Below are 20,525 nucleotides of genomic sequence, written 5' to 3'. Positions count from 1 at the left end.
GGTGAAGAGATTGGAGTTTCAGAAAAACAGGAACATTTGAATTTCTCATTCAATTTGAAATTAGTTAATTTGAAGTTGTTAATAGTGAAGGAAAAAAACTAGGTTACCACATTTTAAGAGGCCTGATTATGTTTTATGGGACCTAGCAAATCATGGAGTTACTCCCAAAATCACGCTATCCAGCAAAAGAGAATCTGTAATTCCTTTTATAAAGTTGTATTTCGTTTTTGTTCCTATGCTTATCTTCATTCACAGTTAGAGGAGTTGAAATGCAAGCTCCTGTATGCAGAAAGGCACCTGTTGAACACAAAATTCAACACACTACCAAAATGTGTCATACTAGCATCTCCGATCAGCAATAGCACAGAGATGTACATTAAGTTTAATTTAAAGTGCCTAATGCACAAATGATTTGCAAGTTCCAAAGAGCCAGCTCATTAAGTTGTACAATGTGCTTACATACTCTCCCAGACTTATCTTGAATAGAGCACTTATGTATTCAATACCAGAAGAATATTCTGTTTACTGTTGGGCACACTGAGATTCAACGGTGGGCTGAGATGACACATGGATGATTGGGTGCAACTTTGGACGCTTAACTCTTTTCTTCTGTTTCAGCTCTTCTGCTTCATCAATTTCTTCCTCATCTGGCTTTTCTAGCTTCACATCATTCTTGGATACCCTACAGAGTATTCAAACAATCTTCCATATTATGGGATTAAACATGATACAGGAGCCAAATTCAGAGATTTATCCAGTAGCAATTCAGAAATAGACAACAGGAACACGTTCATTATACAGTTTTGGCCTTAAAACTTTCTAACTTGAGACTAAATTTATATTAGGATTGTTGTAATTTTTTAGATTGAGAAATTTAAAAAAGGTACAAGTTAGAAAAAATACTTGATAAACCTCTGAACCAGTACACAAAGGTTTTTAAATGCCAACCTCTGCGAAATTACTCACTGTACACAAGACACAGTACAATGATTCAGAAAAACAATCCCATTTTGTAGATCTGCTGTCATTTCATGATTCAACCAGGAACAAGATTGTAATCTAGCCCTACAATCAAAGCACTAAACAGAGCGAGGACATTATAAAGTCACAGAAGAAACTGCAGCCCAAAACATGCTGACTAGTCTAAATTGATATTTATTCTCCACACCAGCAGTCATCTTCATTCACTGGTCACATTCCCAAATCATTTTACCCAATTTTCCTTCAACCTATCATACCTGCTGTTAAACGCTGAATGGTCCTTGCTTCAAATATCAACTTTGCTTGTTTACTACTGCCTCATTACTCTTTACATAAAAATAAATTTTCACTGCCTTAAATCTTTTACATTTGAATTTATATCCACATTCTTCACTGTAGACCCCTCAGAATTGCTTCTATTAAGTTCCACATGCTCAGTTTTAAATAGATCTTTCAAAATACTCCATAATATCTTTTCTAAATAAAATAGAGCCTATTTTTCAGGCCTCTATTTTGAAGCAAAATCACTTTCTAGGGAAACTACACGATATTTTCTATGTATTGACTCTACCATCCACAGTATATAAATGACTCAACGTTGAAAATAACTACAGAATTTTATTCTGCCTCATTCCTGATGAAGGGCTTATGCCCAAAACATCGATTCTCCTGCTCCTCTGATGCTGCCTGACCTGCTGTGCTTTTCCAGCACTACATTCTCGACTGATCCCCAGCATCTGCAGTCCTCACTTTCTCCTAGAATTTTATTATTGTGTTAAGTTTCTCCCTCTTCTCTGGGTAAACAATTTATCAACACAATTTTTAAAAACAATCTGAGAGCAAGTTTAAGACTTTCTAATAAGAAAATCACTGACAGTTTACAGTGAAATATTATACTATAGATATCAAAAGTACATGTGCAAAACATATTTGAACTGGTTAGTTTAGCTCAAAGGAAAAAGATCTTGAGTTTAAAAAAGGCAACAGTATAATAAAGTAGCAACATATGCATATAGACAATACACTCACTCCACTCCATTATCTGGGTCAGCACTTTCTGTGATGATGCACAAACCAACTTAATGCTGTGACATTAAAGTTCATTGTAGGATGTTATGACTTTTGAAAGCAAAATAGGTTTTTAATAAAACAGTGATAACATTTCCTCATATAAATGACACACAATCTTTGAAACAGGACATTAAAATGATAGCCGTATAGAAAGTTTAAAATATGAGTTGATTCTGTCTCGCTCTCCAATACAGACACATTATTGCATTCTGATTGGCATGCGGTTAAAGCAAATGGATGTCTCAGCATTTTGAAGTCATGCATCTTAACTATATAACCTTGTCTTTCAAGTAGATTTTTTTCATGAAATTACAGCAGTCTACAAAACTTTCATTTATAACTAAACCAACAAGTTCTTAAAAATTCACAAATATGGAGCTTACAATTGAACATTAAATTAAATTACACATGAAAAGTGTAGAAACTTTTCTTAAAAAAAACAAACAGATTGTTTTAATCTGAAGCTTGCTGTTGCTCTGGACACATCCTGCATTTGCTCCAGCAACAAAAAAAAAAAGTGAAACAAAAAGGACCGCTTAGCACTCAGTTAATAGTAACAAGAATTGAACTGTACCAGTGTCATGCCTTACTGCAATGCCATTAAACCATGAACAGTTCAGTGGCAGGGCATTTATTCAAAACTGGAAATCCAGGCCTGTATTTGCACTTGGGGAACATTCTTAGCAAACTATTTGTCACCTGGAAAACTGTTCTCCCCTCCTGGATCACTGGTGGCAAAACTAATGGAAGTAGCAACTCTGACACTCCTACATCTGGGAGTAGCAAATGAGCATAGTTAATGAAGAACATTAAAGGCAAAACCTTTCACCCATTTGTAAATGCATGATACAGGTTATGTGGTCTAACCACAAGTCGTCAAATCTCTTACAGCAAAAGTAAGTGCATCAGTATGCTGCAAAATATATAGATAATAGAACGACATTTATTGGATGTGGTAATAATACATCAAATGGCATCCTAGAAAATAAACAGTGTGATGCAGTGTATGTATCCATGCCTTTGAGCTGGGAGACCAGGATTCAAGTCCTGTCTACTACAGAGGTGTGTAATAATGTTTCTAAATAAGTTGATCAAGAACAGCTATTTGGTGCAATATTAATATATACATGATTTGGCCATCAATGTGATATCCAGAAAGAGCTGATCATAGAGAGTTGTTCAGCACAGAAAAATATGCCGATTAGATATCATAAATTAATTTAGTCCTATTTGCCAGCTTTAAGTATCAGGAACAGCCACTTAAACTAATGGCAAGATTTCACAATGCAAATTTACTAAGAATTCATGTGATTTTCTTTTAAAAAACACTTTGGTGGGTTGACAATTCGAGTTTTGCTTTCTGTAACTGAGCAAGTGTTTTTTGTGCTCCATATGTTTAGTTAAGTAAACTGTGTTTACTCCCTAGATATTTTAAGAAATGAGAAATATTTGAAGGATAAATAGTGGCAATTAGGGAGAAATATAGCAATTAGAGCAGAAGCTGCTGTCAAGTAGCTAGCAAAGTGGGTCAAATACATTGTTTTGCACTCAAATTTCAATAATCATCCACCATCATGGCAATGTGTTTATAAAAGTAATTTTATGAAGTACTTTAAAAGGTTTGACATCAGGTACTGTACAAATGTAATTTTCCATCTTTTACATCAATATTCATATCTAAAAACAGTTGAGGTCCATTGCCGTATAATGTTTGTTCTACATTGCAATAAAGCTTAATTTTAGAAGACTAACCTTTGTGCATTAGTGACTTTACAATCCTTAACACTGTAATTACTTCATAAAGCTTCAATATTGATTTATTTTGCTCAACGATATAGACAAGGAAAAATATATAAATGGTTTACAATTCTTCTCTACACAAACATTCAACACTTACACTACACTTTGCCTTCATGTCCCTTTACCACCTGCTTCAATTGCTTCCTCACTAGTCATCAAGTGTTCTGCCAATTCCACACTTGCATTCCCTAGCTTTCTTGAGTTTCTTCAATTCTGTACCACAGTCCATTCTTTATACCTCATTCCTCATCCCTTTCACTTCTATTTGCTCTGCATTTCATTCAACCATCTCGTATCTAAATAACCCTCCCTCCTTTGGCTCTCTCATTACTCCTCTGTTCCAACATGAAAGCTATACCTTTACACTTATTCCCAATGTTGCAACAAAGATTTCCACAAACTGTAAAAAATGAATGCCCTCAAAATCAATCTATGGTTATACAACATTAATGAATTTCCCCTGAGGTTAATTGATGGGTCAACAATTACATTTCTATAATTGAGAATGTTCATGCCATTATGGTAACATCAAGCCCATTAATATAGTAATTAATTGAAGAATGAAAGTAAAAGATTAGATTAGATTAGATTCCCTACAGTGTGGAAACAGGCCCTTCAGTCCAACAAGTCCACACCGACCCTCCGAAGAGTAACCCATCCAGATCCATTTCCCTCTGACTAATGTCCTTAACACTATGGGCAATTTAGCATGACCAATTCACCTAACCTGCACATCTTTGGACTGTGGGATGAAACCGGAGCATTCGGAGGAAACCCATGCAGACATGGGGAGAATGTGCAAACGCCACACAGACAGTCGCCAGAGGCTGGAATTGAACCTGGGTCCCTGGTGCTGTGAGGCTGCAGCTCTAACCACTGAGCCACTGTGCCACCCCACATAAGAATAAAAACTCTTTTCTTTAATCCTTTATCACTTTCAAAGCTGAAAACAAATGGTGTAATGTTATACAAAAGAAATGCAGTTAAATATAGAATTCTGGTATTGGCTACAGGCAATTGGTATTCAGCTTCATATGGGAAAACCGAATCCTGGGCTTTGACTGTGGGTGCTTAGTGACATGAACTGTATCTTTGCTTTGGTAGTACTGGGGGACGGTAGGTATAGGTTATATTTGGTTGCAAGATGCAACCAGAGATTTAGATTTATAGTCTACTTTAGAAAGGAGGAAAACATTCCTCATTCACTTTGTCCCACTTCATCTCACAGCTTAATTTGCTTTATGAAGCTATTTTGGTTTCAAATTGTAGTCAAAGTTATCAAAACTGATCAGATTTTCACACAAACAAAAATAATTAAAACCTTTATTTCAATATAAGGTTTTCCAATTTCATTATCTTGTTTTTTTAAAATTTAAAGAAAAACATCTAAACAACTCATTAGCTTACATGCTTAGAGTACAATACCTGCCCTTCACTCAAAAGAATTAGACAAAACAATCAAGTCCAAGCTCAGGTTTTTGGGAAAGACACATTCAAGAGAAAAGTCATTTAATTATTAAGAACCAAAGTTAGTAATTTTGTCATGTTGTTGTACAAACTTTTAAAATAAAAACTATATTAAGGTTAGAAATTACAGTAACTGAAAATTTGCAAAAGAAAATATGCACAAAACATTGTGTAGAATTTTGAATGGTTAGCACTTCAAAATGTTCTCAGTCTTAGCCAGTTTTGAACCTTCACTATTGAATAATAAAATTGCACGTAATCTTGCTCCCTCAGTTTAAAAAAAAAACGCTTCACCCATATTCAATTAATTAGTTAGGAAAGTCAGTGCTTCCATGATTTTGTTTGTGCCTAATAGGCACAACCCACACTCAGAATTAGAAAGACAACCAGGCAGCTTCTAGTGATTGGGTTCTAATGAATTGATATGAGAGTAAATCATGCTATTTGTGGGTAACTTCTACATAATTCTGAAAATGCCGTGCAAAGTGTTTTATACTGTTCCCTTATTGGCAAAACGAACAACCTTTATTGTATTACAACTTATTCTGAAGGATGTTCTCTAAAAGATTCAAATCTCAATTTATTCCCATTACAAACTGCATGACAACCAGGATCTAATATATCTCATTCCATTGAAATAAATCACAATCTGCAATAGATTGGTCTTTAAATGTTGAATGGTGAAAATCTGCTTAAGCTTACACAACCAGTAGAAATGCATTTTTTGTCCACTTGGAGGTGCTAATGCCACAAGTAACTTTCCTTTGAAATGCAGATCTCTAAGTACAGTTATTCAGCACTAAGAAATAGTAGCCAGTGTAATTATTAATACTGGTTAAGAATTATCAAAACAGAACCAAAATCTAAACTTTATGAAATACGAAGTAGTTTAATTGAACACAAAAGGCTTGAGAATAAGCATCTTCAGTCTGCTGAACTTCATTACAAACTTTAAATACATAGATGGAAGCAATATATCCTTTCTAGAATTTGTCGAACTGCTCCCTAGAAATGAGCGTTATAGCTTTATTCTTTATAACTTTATACATATAACCCAGAGTACTAGGGTACAAAATAACAATTTCAACAGAAATAAAACAAGATATAGCAGATAGTGTTAAATTATTTTGGGGAAGACCATATCTATACAACTAATGAAACCCCATTTGTGGATATTTCTGCCAATAAGCTGTTCATAGTGTAATTAGCAGCAAGGCAGTGGAAAATGCATATTGCTAAACAACAGGAAGAATTTTTCTAGTGCAGCTATACGCACTTCAGAGCATGTTTCCTAACTGCTTCTTAAGAAAATGCTACAAAAGCAAATAATTTCCTTGATAATGTTCTCAGGAAATCAGAAATGTTGCATTTATTGTCCGTTACAAGTTGCATGCAACTTCTTAGCGCAGTATAGGATAAGGTTTAAAAAGCCAAAATTTTAAACCGGAGATCCAAATTGAGGTAGGAAAAAAAGGGTGAAACAAAAGGAGTGGGGAGCTAGACAGAGGTGAATGTGAAGGGGTGGGAGAGGGAAGATCAGAAAAGACAAGTGCGCTTTGGTTGGGGGTGTGGGGGTTGATAAAATCCTCAGGACTTCTGTGAATTACAGTCCTAGTACAGATCAGAAACATCAGGTTACAGAATTTCTAGTGACTCAGACACAGTATTTTAGTTATTGAGCAAAAATATTGAGGAAGCAGTCTTTTATCAGATGACCTATATTGTGAAGAGCCAGTTTAGCCCGTTGGAGACAGCACGGATCTAAAGTTGTTTAAGACAAGAGAAAAGACACAAAAAGGACAAAAACAGTTTTCAGAAAGGTTTCAATTGCAGAAAGAATACATTCAAAATTCTCATGTTAATATATCAAAAATAATAGTAAAACTGTGCACATTGCAAAGGTTTTCTTTGAATATCAGTGAAGTTATGGTATAGACAGGCTCAGACTGCATGCAAAGCTTGTCTACTCTGGACAATTTAAAGTTGCTTTTGTACTGTGCAAAAAAAAATGCCCTGCAATTTAAAATAAAAATTTAAATTTCAAGTGCTCTAACAATTCAAAATTATCGAGTAATTTAAAATAAGCAACTTCAAATTACAGTATCATTTAAGTGGGAAATCTGATACATGATTCCCAAATTATGATCTGCAGAATCCTTAAATAACAATGTGAGACAGCATAAGGAGGACATATCAGTGCAATGAACAGACTCCTGCAATACAGCTTTCTTCCCGTAAGCTCCCGACTGCAACAAGCTGTCAAGTGGTATTAAATATCATATCCATTGGCTAGATCAAGAATTATACTGGCAAAAGATTGGAACAAATCACATGGCTGCTTTAGTGGTTATGGAATCGGAAGGGAGACTTAACAGTAAAAAGGTCGCTAGGGAGAGGAGGAGACAAATTGAAAAGTAAGCCAAAATATAATTTAAATCAGTGCTAACCAAAATCTGCACTACACTTACCATTGAGTTGGAAAAGTGCAGTAAATAAAGACAGAATAAAATGTATGAATTTGAACAAAGATAAATAAATTAACTGGACAATTATATATGACACTGGTTTCAGTCCAATCCTTTCCACATTTATAGCATTTCAAGCACTTTCAAAAGGAATACAAAGCAAAAAAGCTAAGCACATACACAAGGAAATGGAATGGAAAATAAAATTAGTCTGCATTAGCAATTTATTTTCAAAATTATAGCCAACAGAATAAATGCGTGTTCTGGACTGTGCCAGCCAAACAGTTTGCATTCGAAACTGATGGTACTGCAGGTTTGTAGCAAGGATTTTAAGAAAACAGCACGCTATCTAGGTCTGCCTCTTCATTAAAAAAACTCTAGTCTTGTTACACAATTTTGAGTGTCGAAACTTTTGGAAGGCAGGGAAGGTGGCGAAAACAGAACCAAAGACACCAAGAACAAAGCACAAAGCGTAGTTCATGCTGTAAATAAGGAGTGCAATAGGCCAGTGCAGAATGCTGGGCAAAAGCTGAAAGCGAGGCACTGACCTTGGAGAGGGTGATGGCCTAGCGACTTCATTGTGGCTCCGTTCAGACAAAACTTGAACCTCATTCACTTCTTGCAAGATTCGTATTCGCTTGCCTTCTTTAGAAGGTGACTGTTTACAAGCTGGTTCCAGTTCTGAAATTTGTTCCTCACTGGCCGAGGCTGGCACTGCTTGAATGACTGGTTCAAAGCATGAAGCTAAAGTCTCATTATGCAGTGCATCAGTCTGTCTGCTTCTGGCATCAGATATTTTATCAGACGAGAGAGTGGCTTCAGCAGCAGGATCCTTGTTTGATGCTGGTTGAGCTTCAAGTACTTCAAATGGAAGTTTCTCCTTCTTGCGATTTGATGGCCGGTTCTTAACTTCTAGAATCAAATTTTGCAAGCAGAACTTTAAAGTTAAACATAAACAGTTGAAATTAGTGTATTAACCTTGTAGTTACTGCTACACAGCCCTGGACATTTTGGGTGGGGACAGACAGTCTGGTTCACAACTTAACGAACAGCTTCACATTTTAAATATCTATAGAAACTAGGGAAAGTGTGTTTTAACACAAAGGGAGGAAACCGGTTAACCATCACTCTCACTGGTCTTACTAACTTGAAATCATAGAATGATCACAGCATAAAAATATGATCCATAGCCATCATGCCTAAAATTACTTTTTATAAAAAGCACAATAAACAGTTCAACTTCCAAAGAAATGACCAGGGGATGTAAATGAGGAAAATTAAAATTAGTGGATCATTGATCCTCCACCAGTACACTGACCATAGGGGTATAACAGTTTTGAAAAATTTACACCCCTACTCTCAAATTGTATAAATGCAGATATTACTTCAAATTTCACTTCTTACAAAGGTTATAGCAGTATAAAGCTGATGAATCACGTGGTCAATTTAAGTAAGAAAACATGTCTTGATGAATAGAGGCAAATGTATGGTCTAGAATTAAAGAATTAAAATTAGATTACTTGCTATTTTTGTTTACTTAACTTTTAAATTTAAAATTAAGAAATCATTATTTTTAAAAACAAAAAGATTCTAATGGGAAATATTACTCACCTGAAGCCTGGCCATCATATAGAAGCAACAACTATTCAATGCTTCAAGTTTATTCTAATTATACTATTAGATCACGTCATAAGACATTGCAATCCCAAATTAGTTACAAATATACTGAATTTAAGTGCAACATTTGCTTCTTTTCCAAAAAAAAAAATAGACTTAGAAGCCAAATATTTGTTAAAAGTGTAAAATTTGATGGTTGTCTGAGCAGTCTCAGTATGGATTACAAGGAGCCCCAAGAGGAGTCACAAGATGTCATATCTAAACAGTGTCAAAGAAACTTAAACAACAACATTTTAAAAACGGGACAGAAGCCATTCAAAAAACCTTCTGCAGCTACAGAGATGACAATGAGTGATTAACTCCTCTCAGCAGGAAACTCTGCCCTGTGGACTGTGTCCCAGACTGTGGATATACTTTGAATTGATAGGATAGCAGTTCTGGGGAAAAGTAAAACATGTTTCACCCTTCCAGGAATACACAGGAAAGGAGGTCAAAAAACCAACAGCATCCTGTAGTGGCTGTGTGCTAGACTGCTAGCTTGAAGCTGGCTAAAAAAAAAAAAGTGTGCTAAGAAGAGAAATTTCCAATAGAACCAGTGTGCGCAGGTGAGAAACAAATAATACTCTTTTACTGAAGAGCAGTCAGGTCAGAGCTACCTGTTAAAAGAAACTGGAGAATGTCTTTCTGCTAACAGCAGAAGTAAGAAATCGCTAAACAACTGCTCAATTCTCAAACTCAGCATTACCAGAGTCACCCACTTTAATGGCTGCAATATTTCATTATCTACTCATCATAAGCAAACCAAAGACTTCTATTCTTTTTTTTTAAATTTTCAGACTTGCTTCTCATTTCTAACCTGTGTGCAGGTGTTGAGTTTTATTACCTTTTCTCATGCTTCAGTATCTAATAAACTCACTATTTCTTTAGTTCAAGAAAGCCTTTAAATTAGCTCCTTTTAAAGCATAAATAAATTTGAGGCTAGAAAGAAAAAGGTACCCATCAGGAAAGGGATCAATTTTAAAAATTAACCTTATTGCAACCAAGGGGAGGGCTTGAATAGAGGAGAGCCAGTTCACATTTGGATTTGTAATGAATTGCTGCCCTCATCCACAGACTAGTTGTAATACGTTTGCTCTGCAACGCAAACCCAATTACCCAGTCACTTGAGCAACGTCCTTCTAATCGGTGGTACTTGCAGAGAAAACAGGCCTTGCATAACAAGATGTTCAGTGAGCTCTGCCCTCAACTAACAAAATCCAAACAAACAGTGATGAAAGTTTCAGCTGACCATGTCCCCATAAGATAGTGACACTGACATGCAATCTACATTTACTCCCCAACGTCACAACAAATAAATCTTTTTGCATGTGTTTTTAAGTTATAGCCATTGGCTACAGTTTTCTAGCACACTTAAGTTTACTTAGTCTAATCAAACGTAGAATTCAGCATTCACTTATTAACATGTATATAAGTGAATGATATCTTGCAAGTAAAGCACAAGCTGGAACTGCAAACAAACAAAAAAAAGACATTGCTCAACCATTTTAAAAGAAATAGTTCTAGAGGGATATGACACATCACTTAAAATGCTACAAAATCTCCTACTGGAAACAAGGATTACATTTAACACAATGTTGAATTCTTTACATTCAAGGCGTTGTAATGTATAATTTCTTAAATTGGAGCTATGATTACTTGTCACCTTCAAATCTTCAAAGCTGGTTCAGAGAGTGCTAGGCAAGTGCTTCTCCAATGTGCAGCAAAACAATTTTCCCATTAGCTTGCAAAGTTACATATTTAGCAAAGATACTACTAATTTCAAACTTACAGAAATTGGCATGGAACCTGTTCAGAAAATTTAAGGTCAACAATGTTTAACAGATGATCACCCACATCCACTAGTCTGGAAAAATACATTTATGCCAAGCCATGCAGAAGGATGAGGCACTGACAAATATAAATTTTAAAAAAACTCATACAATACACAAATACTGGTAGTTGGGATAAACAAATATGGCTGGGTTTTCAAATCTTAGAAGAATCACAAGTTGGCACAGATACCTTCAGGTTCATACTTGAGCCTCAACTCATCCAGTTTGATTCGAAGTTTCATGTTCTCACTCTGATATTGTTTCAGTTGTCTCTCATTGGCATAGAATTTACGTTCAACTTCTAAGACACGTTGACTCTCTGCAAGAGCCTTCATGCGTTGCAAGGACAGCTCATCATTAACAGTCTTATTTTCTTTCCTAGTGTAAAGTAACATTATAATCATGATATCACTGACCTGTTCAAAAATGATAAATTTAGAGACCATATTTTATAAAATACTTACTCCTCAAATGTTTTTACTTCAACTCCTAACCTACCAATAATTCAAGTGAACAGTTACACCAGAGACATGCAAATAGTAGAGGAAAAGGAAGTGTTCAGAAAATGAATTACAGTTGGAAGTACATAGGTAGAACCTGCACAAAATGGCACAGTGATACAAGAGTTACGTTCGATTATGTGTAATAGATATATAGTTTTCTTTCAAACACAATTCAACATTTAAATAAATACACTGCTATTCAACCATCCGACTCCAAGGTAGCCTTTTGTGTTGACGATGAATACATTTTAAGTACAAGGAGGAACTATGGCAAGTAATCTGCCATTAATCTTCCTTTGTTGTTCAACTTGCATCTAGAAACAGGAACCTATTGAAACAGTGCAAAATAAAACTGGTTCAATCTTCAAGTGAGGACAGGACCAGGCCCAGCTTTGATATTACCCATGATAGGTGGTTGGCCAGCACTCATTATTGAGGCTTATAAAGAGATAATGGCCTATCAAACAGGATATCAGCACATGAATCTGTGATGTATCTTTGTAACTAAATTCCTGAGTGAATGTGCAAGGAAAGAGATTTGACATGAGTGTGGAATATAGCTGCCAGAATGTCCTTCTGGTCAAAGCAACATTCATTTACAGAATGCACATAAATTTCCCTGCAGGCAGTATTAGAGATCTTCCATCTATTTAACAAATGACCTTACTTGAGTAGCGTGGACATCATATTCGGAGTATGACTCTGGTAAAGTGATATAACAAATCTACATTCCACGAACGTAGATTTTCCTTATCCCAGGAAAATTAATATACGCAAAGCTGAAGCTAGTTTCTGATTAAACTACTTTCTTGGTCTGTTGGCTACAAAACTTGCAACCACTGTGCACAATTTAATCTGATACATACTTGGCATTGTCAATTTGCAGTTTTAGCAATTCAACGTAGTATTGCCCATCTCCAAAATCTGAAATATCAACTCCATTAGGATTATCCCCAGCATCGTAATTCATCTGAAAGAAAAGTAAAGAAAATAAATGAATCTAGACCAAATTGACAGGACGTTGAAGTGGTGTAATTTGGATATCCATTGTCATGGGACATGGACTTAGAAATTCCCAATTTCAACTGAGCCACCCCTGCCAATATGTGCTTTGTTTCAAAGCAAAAGCCAAAACTACTTTAGCAAAACACAGGGGATAGATCAAACTAATAATTTTCCTAGTTGGGGAAAGGAAGAAAATATTCTGGTCCCATGATTTTGATAATAAGGTTGTTAATACCTCAAAGGAGAAAGGATTAAGAAAAAGAAAACAGACGAAAATGTATGTGGAGAAAACGATGCTGGCCTGGCAAGCCAGAACACTACCCATCGTGCCGACACCATCTTGGCTGACCTTCTAATCACATGTTGCCTTTAAATTATTATGAAGGTTGGATGGTGAATGAGTACAGACATCCTGTCACCCAACTGGCACTTTTGCTGCCCATTTGAAACCTCTGACCATTAGTTTGTCTTACAGGAGAACGAGAAGATAGTAGGAGCTTAGGCCTGCTCATTCACTATGTAGGATTTAGTTTTATTTACCTCCATTTTCTCCAGACGTCGCAGTTTGACCACGAGAGCTTGAATTTCATTGTTCTTTTGTGCAAGCATCGATTGCAAACGTTCAAGTTGTCCAGGGTCAGACTGCAAACCCTTTATTTGTAACATTGTGGCTATCTGTACCTAGTAATAAAAATATTAGAAGCATATTAAGCTTGGGAGACATTATGCTTTTCAGGATCTATTGCAATTGTTGCCATCTTAAGATTCTTATTCGAACATTAATCCAAGATTGAAAGCAAAATATATGCTACTGGAGATGTGTGAAGCTTTAAGACTATCACACTTACATGAGACAAAAAAAAAATGACATGAAGCTAGTGAAATGCTCTGGAAAATAAACACTCAACAATGGTTTGGGCCACTTGCATATATCCTGGTACTCCAAATCAAGGTCCGAAGAGGATAGATAGCAGAAGACAACTATACTGATTACAAAATATAGCATTTGAGCAAAGACTACCTGCTAGGAAGACTCTTAAAATTGACATGCATGCAAGCTATAAAACTTAATCACAAGAAAAAATACTGAGTAATTCTTTAAAGAAGATAGCTCAAAACATAACTGAACAAACTCCAATTACCACTCTGGATTTCAGGATTTTTAATGTCTTTCAAATAATATTCTAAAAGTCAACTTGGCTTTCTGTAAAACAAAAAAAAAACCCAGTGGCCACAAGAAGAAAAGGGAGTTATGCGGATAGTGTGAAGGGACGAGAATGATTCTTATACCCAATAGTGCAAAAAATGTATTTTTATGAACAAATTAAAGCATCCTGAAGTACTGTTGCTCACCGTTTATTTATTGAGCAAACCCTTGGAGGTCTGAGATGATATAGTACCACCAACAACCACTGCTTTCTTAGTGGTGCGGTTGTCCAGTAGAGCTTGGGATAGGCTTGCCACTGTGCAGTAAAGTGCTGGAGATGCAATTAATTTTTTAGGCTTTCCCTAAAAAAAAGTGATGTAGCAGTCCACAGTATCTTAATTCTATATTTAGTAAGGATAGAAAGAATTTTCCAGAATGTTGTTCTTCATCTGACAGACTCGAACACATGAACGATGTGTTCACAAAAGTAATACTTGCTAACATGGAACAGAATGACCTGCAGAAATACAAGTTGTAGCACACCAGCTTATAGCCACAATTCAGAAAGCATTTCTCTAAACTCAGCTGGTGATATAAAACATAAAAATTAAAAATAATCAATATACATAATATAATTTGGGGCAGCATAGTGCCTCAGAGATTAGCATCACTGCCTCACAATATCATTCCAGCTGTTTGTGTGGAGTATGCACATTCTCAGTGTCTGCGTGTGTTTCCTCCTGGTGCTCCGGTTTCCTCTCAGTCCAAAGACATACTGGTTAGATGGATTGGCCATGCTAAATTGCCCCATAGTGTCCAGGGATGTGCAGGCCAGGTGGAGGGCAAATGGTAAATGCAGGGTTACAGGGATAGGGTAGGTGCTGCATACTCTTTGAATGTGCATTGGGGACTTGATGGGCTAAATGGCCTGCTTCCACACTGTAGGGTTATTATTCTAATTTATAACATACATATATAATGATACATAACAGATACAGGGAAGCCAGAAGGCTCCAGAAATGCCTTATGGAAGCCATACCTTCATTCGGTGAAGTTGTTGACGGGAGAACGCATGCTGTTTCTGCAACGACTGGTATTGGACTCTCAATCCAATAAGCTGTCGCTCCATCATTGCCCTACGATCTTCAACCTATAACAAATAAAGAAAACTATTGCTCAATTCAAATCTTTTTGAAATAATCTGTACTTCAATTGCCTGGGCAACACACAGTTCAGCCTGCTTGCTCAATTAATTTAACATTGTTAAAAATATGTACAATTTATTTCTACGTATTTCAAAGAGTTTTCAATTCTATTCCGAGTGGAGCAGAATTGGTAGAAGCCTGGAAGGAGATTATGCATACATTCTCAGAAAACCAACATAACTTTTATTGCAGTATGTAAAGATTCTTTATTTGGGTCTATACCATCGGATTGATATGGAGGAAACATTTACAAATAGTTAAAAAGCTGTTCACAATCAGACATATGAAAACATTTGAAATACACTACCTCAGAAAACAACGAGTTCCCTTTACTGTTGGGGTCACGAGCCTCTTGCAATGCCTGATCCAACTGGATCTGGAGATCCTGGTTAGCCACTCGTGCTTTCTGCATTTAAGAAGTTTAAAATCAGCTACAAAAATTCTGTATTGCCCAGAAATCAATGATAAATTATACATGCAAGACTTCACACTAGTTTAGCTACATTAATCAAGGTTATTAAGAAGAATAATTCTACAGCTTGGCCAAGTCATATCTCTTTCAAAAGCTGACAATAACCTTACAATGTATAAAAGGGATCTTTAATTTCTGAAGAAAAAAAAAGAATACTTTAAAGAATGCATCAGGTCTTAGAATACTGTTATTAGTCATTTTGTAGAAGATGAACAAATTCCTGTCTACTGAAACAAACTTAGCCATTCCAGTATTATATATGAATGAATTCCTAGATTTTAAAAAAAATGTAAAATCACTTGTATGCTGTAAAAAAAAAAACAAGCATCCATTCACATGATTCAAAACAATTTATGGTTCACAGGTTCAACATATACAAAACCTGCTTCTATATTACGAAAAAACTCAAATGGGGCCTTGAGCGAAAGACAGATTTCAGAGCATTTCAACTGTATGAAGTACTTAAGATTTAATCTATAGGGAAAATATTGTAAGATTATTAAATAAAATGCATTTCCAATACAGAAGAATCAGCTCGATTGGCTCAGAAGAAACAAACATTCTCAGAATTGTCTTCCTACAGTTATGGATTATTCTCTATATTGTAATAATATGTATACTTCAAACAAATACTTCAATAGCTATAAAGGGATCTTTTTAACAGGTAACTGGTGGTCTGAAAAGTGTGACATATTTAAGTCATTCTTATAAGGAAAAACACTCCTTTTGCTCCAGCATTACCATCAGACACTTAACTCTGGAATCGCTTAAGAAACGGCAGCAACATTGGCTCAGTAGTTAGCAATGCTGCCCCACAGCACCAGGAACCTGGGTTCAATTCCAGCCTTGGGGACTGTCTTGGTGGAGTTTGCACATTCTTCCCGTGTCTGCGAGGGTTTCCTCCAGGTGCTCTGGTTTCCTCCCACAATCCAAAGATGTGCAGGTGAGGTGAATTGGCCATGCTAAATTGCCCATAGTGTTAGGTGAATTAGTCAGGGGTAAATGTAGGGGAATGGGTCTGGGTGGGTTACTCTTTGCAAAGTTGGTGTGGACTTGTTGGGCCGAAGGGCCTGTTTCCACACTGTAGGAAATCTAATCTAGAATGGATAGAGAGATCAAAAAAGGATGCAAAGTTTTTCACACGGACAAACGCAATTATACTATTTGCATCTACCCATACTAAAACTGTGTAATCTGGAAATGAAGAGGAACATAAAGATCAAATTCCACTCCACAAAGTAGGTTAGAATTCAGTGAGAGAGACTTAACTGCAGCTGCCAGGTCAGATCTGACAAATATATTATGGTGAACAGTTGTTATCAGATTCATATAGTATATAATAAACAAATTGGACTGCGCACGAGAACTCACTGCAACTTGAAATCAGATTGAGATATCCAATTGCATTCCATGCTTGAGCATCTCTTTTGAACTATGTAATTTAATTATGATTTTCTTTGATAAGATGAGACATATTTGGCTTAGAACCGCTGTCAGAGACATACTCAGTGCCTTCAATGTAAATTTGAATTGATGATGCCCTGAAAAAGACCGAAGTCTACTTAACTTTAGCAATAATTAGGCATCAGCAATTTAGCGGCATTACACAGGAGTGTAACAGTGTGTCAAGGATTAGATTGCAGTTTTGGAATCAGTCCAATCTCAACGTCTTTCAGTCTGGAAGTAATAATCAGTTTCGGAAACAAATAAATTTGGCCACCTCCAATGCATTGCAATATGATACTGTCTCTTTCTCTTGGTCCTCCTTCTCCTCTTGAAGTCGTTCAACCTGGCGCTGAAGATTATTATTAGCTAGCTCCAACTGTTCCTGATGGTATATCATTTCATTAAGGTCTTCTTGCAGTTTCCCCTGTACAAGAGATAAAGTATTTGAAAGTCAGAATTTTACAACAGTAATTTAAACAGTGATTCATAGCTAAAACATATTCCAGAGCGCTGCTTGACAGTGGTACAATGCAGGTTGCACCAAGAATAGTCTCAACTTTGTTTTTATTGTGGATGATAAAACACCTCTCATAGGGTGGGTTAGAGAGCAGCTAGTTTCACATTTAGAGACTTGGAAGGTCAAATTCAAGCTTTAACATGGAGATTTTTTTAAAAAGCCATAACACAATAAACCTTTTAGAGGGAAAAAAAATTCCAAACAATGGTTTCCATTTGAAACAATGATGGAAACTACACAAAGTATCACTTGATATGCTCATTCACAGCTTAAAATATTTTAATACTGACCAATCAACTCCTCTATTTTACAGGACTATTTCTCCTTTCCTCTTTGAACTCCACCCAGAAAGAAGATAACATCTGTTGTGGTAAACTTCCAATACCTCATTAGAGTAGTCATTGCACCGATGTAGGATTTGAAAGTGCTGCAGATCATTTCCCACAATTACCAGATCCTCACCAGACATGGACACTTTCTGCATATATCAAATGGCAAACTGGCTTTGAACATTGTCCTAATCAAGAACACTGAAGTTAAATGCAATCTCCCCATCACCATCTGAGTGAGTCAGCTAACTCAAAGATAAGGATTACAGCTAGGACATTCCTGGATTGAACTGTTCAGTCAACCACTGCCAAATAGATTTCTGCTTTCTTGAATATTATACAAAACTGCATACGTTTTTAATAGTAGCCCTGATATGGAGGTGCCAGTGATGGACCGGAGTGGACAAAGTTAGAAATCACATGACACCAGATTTAATTGAAATCCCAAGTTTGCAAAGCATTGCTCCTTTGTCAGCATTCCAAAAGCTTGTGATTTCAAATAAACCTGTTGGACTATAACCTGGTGTCATAACACCATTAGACATCGGAGCAAAACTTAGGCTATTCAGCCCATCATGTCTGCTCTGACATTGAATCATGGCGGATATGTTTCTCAAATCCATTCTTCTGCTTTCTCCCTGTAACCCTTGTTCCCTTGACAATCAAGAATCTCAGTTTTAAATATACTCAATGACCTGGCTTCCACAGCCTTCTGCAGCAATGAGTTCCATAGATTCACCACTCTCTGGCTAAAGAGGTTTCTCCTTAGCTTCGTTCTAAAAGGTCTTCCCTGTATTCTACGGCTACAACTTCGGGTCTTAAGTCTCTCCTACCATTAGAACATTCTTCCCAACATCCAATCTGTCCTGGACATTCAGTATTCTTTAAGTTTCAATTGGATTCCCCCCAACCATCCATCCTCCTAAACTCCATCAAGTATAGACCCAGAGTCCTCAAGTGTCCCGATGTTAAGCTCTTCATTCCTGGGACCATTCCCGTCCGTGAACCTCCTGGCGTGTGACTTCTGACTTTATTTTCAATAGGCAAGTTCAGAACAGAAAAATCAATGCATCAGTTTAGACATGTAATATTTGCTTAATAAAATCTAAATATCTAAAGAAGTCCCCCCCCCGTTGTTGTAATTCAAAATAAGTATTAACACGCCCAAATATCTACACCCAAAATACATGGCAAGAATACATTTGCGAACAGGAGCGAAAGGATTGAAGCTAGTACCTCAACTGGTAATTCACAGTTTATATTTATAACTTTGAAGGGACGCAAGGCACGATTGCCAAATTTGCTGACAATACAAAGAAGAGTTTTGAAGATACAAGGTTAAGCAAGCAGGCATGGTTGTGGCAAATGACTGTGGGAAACTGTAAAATTGTCTATTTTGGCAGAAAGAATAAAAAGTAGTGTATTATCCAAATGGTGAGAAATTTCAGGGCTCTAAAATGAAGATAGATCTGTGTATTCACATATTTAAAGTAAAGATCAGTACACAGGTACAGTAAGTAATTAAGAGCGCTAAGAAAGGGTGGAACACAAAATAAGGAAGTAATATGTCAGTTTTACAGGGTATCCAAAAAGATCACCTCTGGAGTACTGTGCATAGAATTTAAGGAAGGATGTGATGAGTTGGAGGCCATTCAGAGACGGTTTACTGGACCAATACTTGGATTTTTGTTTTGTGGGGAGGGGGTTGGCTTGTGAAGAAAAGGCAGGCTTCTATCTGGCATTTTGAAAGCAATAGCTGCCTTGCTTGAAACAAGTAAGATCCTGAGGGGTCTTGATAAAATAATTGTGAAATTCCTCTTATGGGAAAGTTTAAAGATAGAGATCCCTAATTTTTAATCTGTAGACACCTATTCACATAGAAAATGACTTTTTTTCTTCCTAAATGTTCAATATTTTTTGGAACTCTCTTCTGGAAAATTGAGATCACAATCAGTTCAACCATTATATTAATGAATGACAGAGCTAGTTCAAAGAGCTGAATGGCCTACTTTTACTCTTAGTTTGTAAATACATATGTATCGAAAGTTTTTCTGCAGCTATGGACATGGATAGTCCACAACAGTGTAAATTTTAGATCATTGTTTACCAATTAGCATGGACAGAAATGGATACTATTTCTGTCAGTCAGGCGCATTAGATGTGGCAAAAGTGAGAACAGGAATGGTACTCTTGAAATTATGGTGAAGTGCTTTGGTGACCATGACAATTAGGAAAAATACTATAATACTTGTGAACCAGACAAGTGGAAAATAAATTAAAGTACTTGACTGAAAGAAGATGCCAATTTTATACCTTTGCAGTTTCAAGTTCAATGTTCTCCATTTGAAGACTCATCACTTCAGATGACATGGTTTCCTGTGCACGCTCAGATAAGTTCCTCAATTCTTCAGTCTTCGCATTAAGTAATTCACTCTGTCGATCCAGTTTGTGTCTCAACTGCTTCTCGCAGAGCTGTGCTTCATCCAGCTCAGATTTCTGCTTTTCCAACTAGTAATAAACCAAGATGTATAGATGAGAAAGTGGTATGCATTGAGACAAAGATCACCTTTATAATTTAAAGATATGAAATGGAAGCAAACCAGTTGATCACATTTTGCTCTCATGGAAA

General features: G+C 36.3%; 1 protein-coding gene across 1 annotated transcript in view; it reads right to left on the bottom strand.

Annotated features, from left to right (window-relative positions):
• Positions 1 to 339: 339 nt before the first annotated feature.
• Positions 340 to 20,525, bottom strand: part of spdl1 (spindle apparatus coiled-coil protein 1) — a 32,597-nt gene continuing 12,411 nt past the window's right edge. Inside the window, exons 4-12 of the mRNA XM_043708626.1 lie at positions 20,210 to 20,404; positions 17,325 to 17,474; positions 15,440 to 15,538; positions 14,967 to 15,077; positions 13,321 to 13,461; positions 12,642 to 12,745; positions 11,463 to 11,650; positions 8,333 to 8,696; positions 340 to 682 (exon numbers count right to left, since the gene is read on the bottom strand). Of these exons, the coding sequence (XP_043564561.1) occupies positions 523 to 682; positions 8,333 to 8,696; positions 11,463 to 11,650; positions 12,642 to 12,745; positions 13,321 to 13,461; positions 14,967 to 15,077; positions 15,440 to 15,538; positions 17,325 to 17,474; positions 20,210 to 20,404 (1,512 nt within the window). The 3' untranslated portion in view covers positions 340 to 522. The remainder of the gene's footprint in view (positions 683 to 8,332; positions 8,697 to 11,462; positions 11,651 to 12,641; positions 12,746 to 13,320; positions 13,462 to 14,966; positions 15,078 to 15,439; positions 15,539 to 17,324; positions 17,475 to 20,209; positions 20,405 to 20,525) is intronic.

This window comes from Chiloscyllium plagiosum, chromosome 18 (genome assembly GCF_004010195.1).
Source record: "Chiloscyllium plagiosum isolate BGI_BamShark_2017 chromosome 18, ASM401019v2, whole genome shotgun sequence".
In the NCBI taxonomy this organism is placed as follows: domain Eukaryota; kingdom Metazoa; phylum Chordata; class Chondrichthyes; order Orectolobiformes; family Hemiscylliidae; genus Chiloscyllium; species Chiloscyllium plagiosum.
The sequence above is the reverse complement of the archived record's forward strand: the minus strand, read 5'-3'. Positions and strand labels throughout refer to the sequence as shown.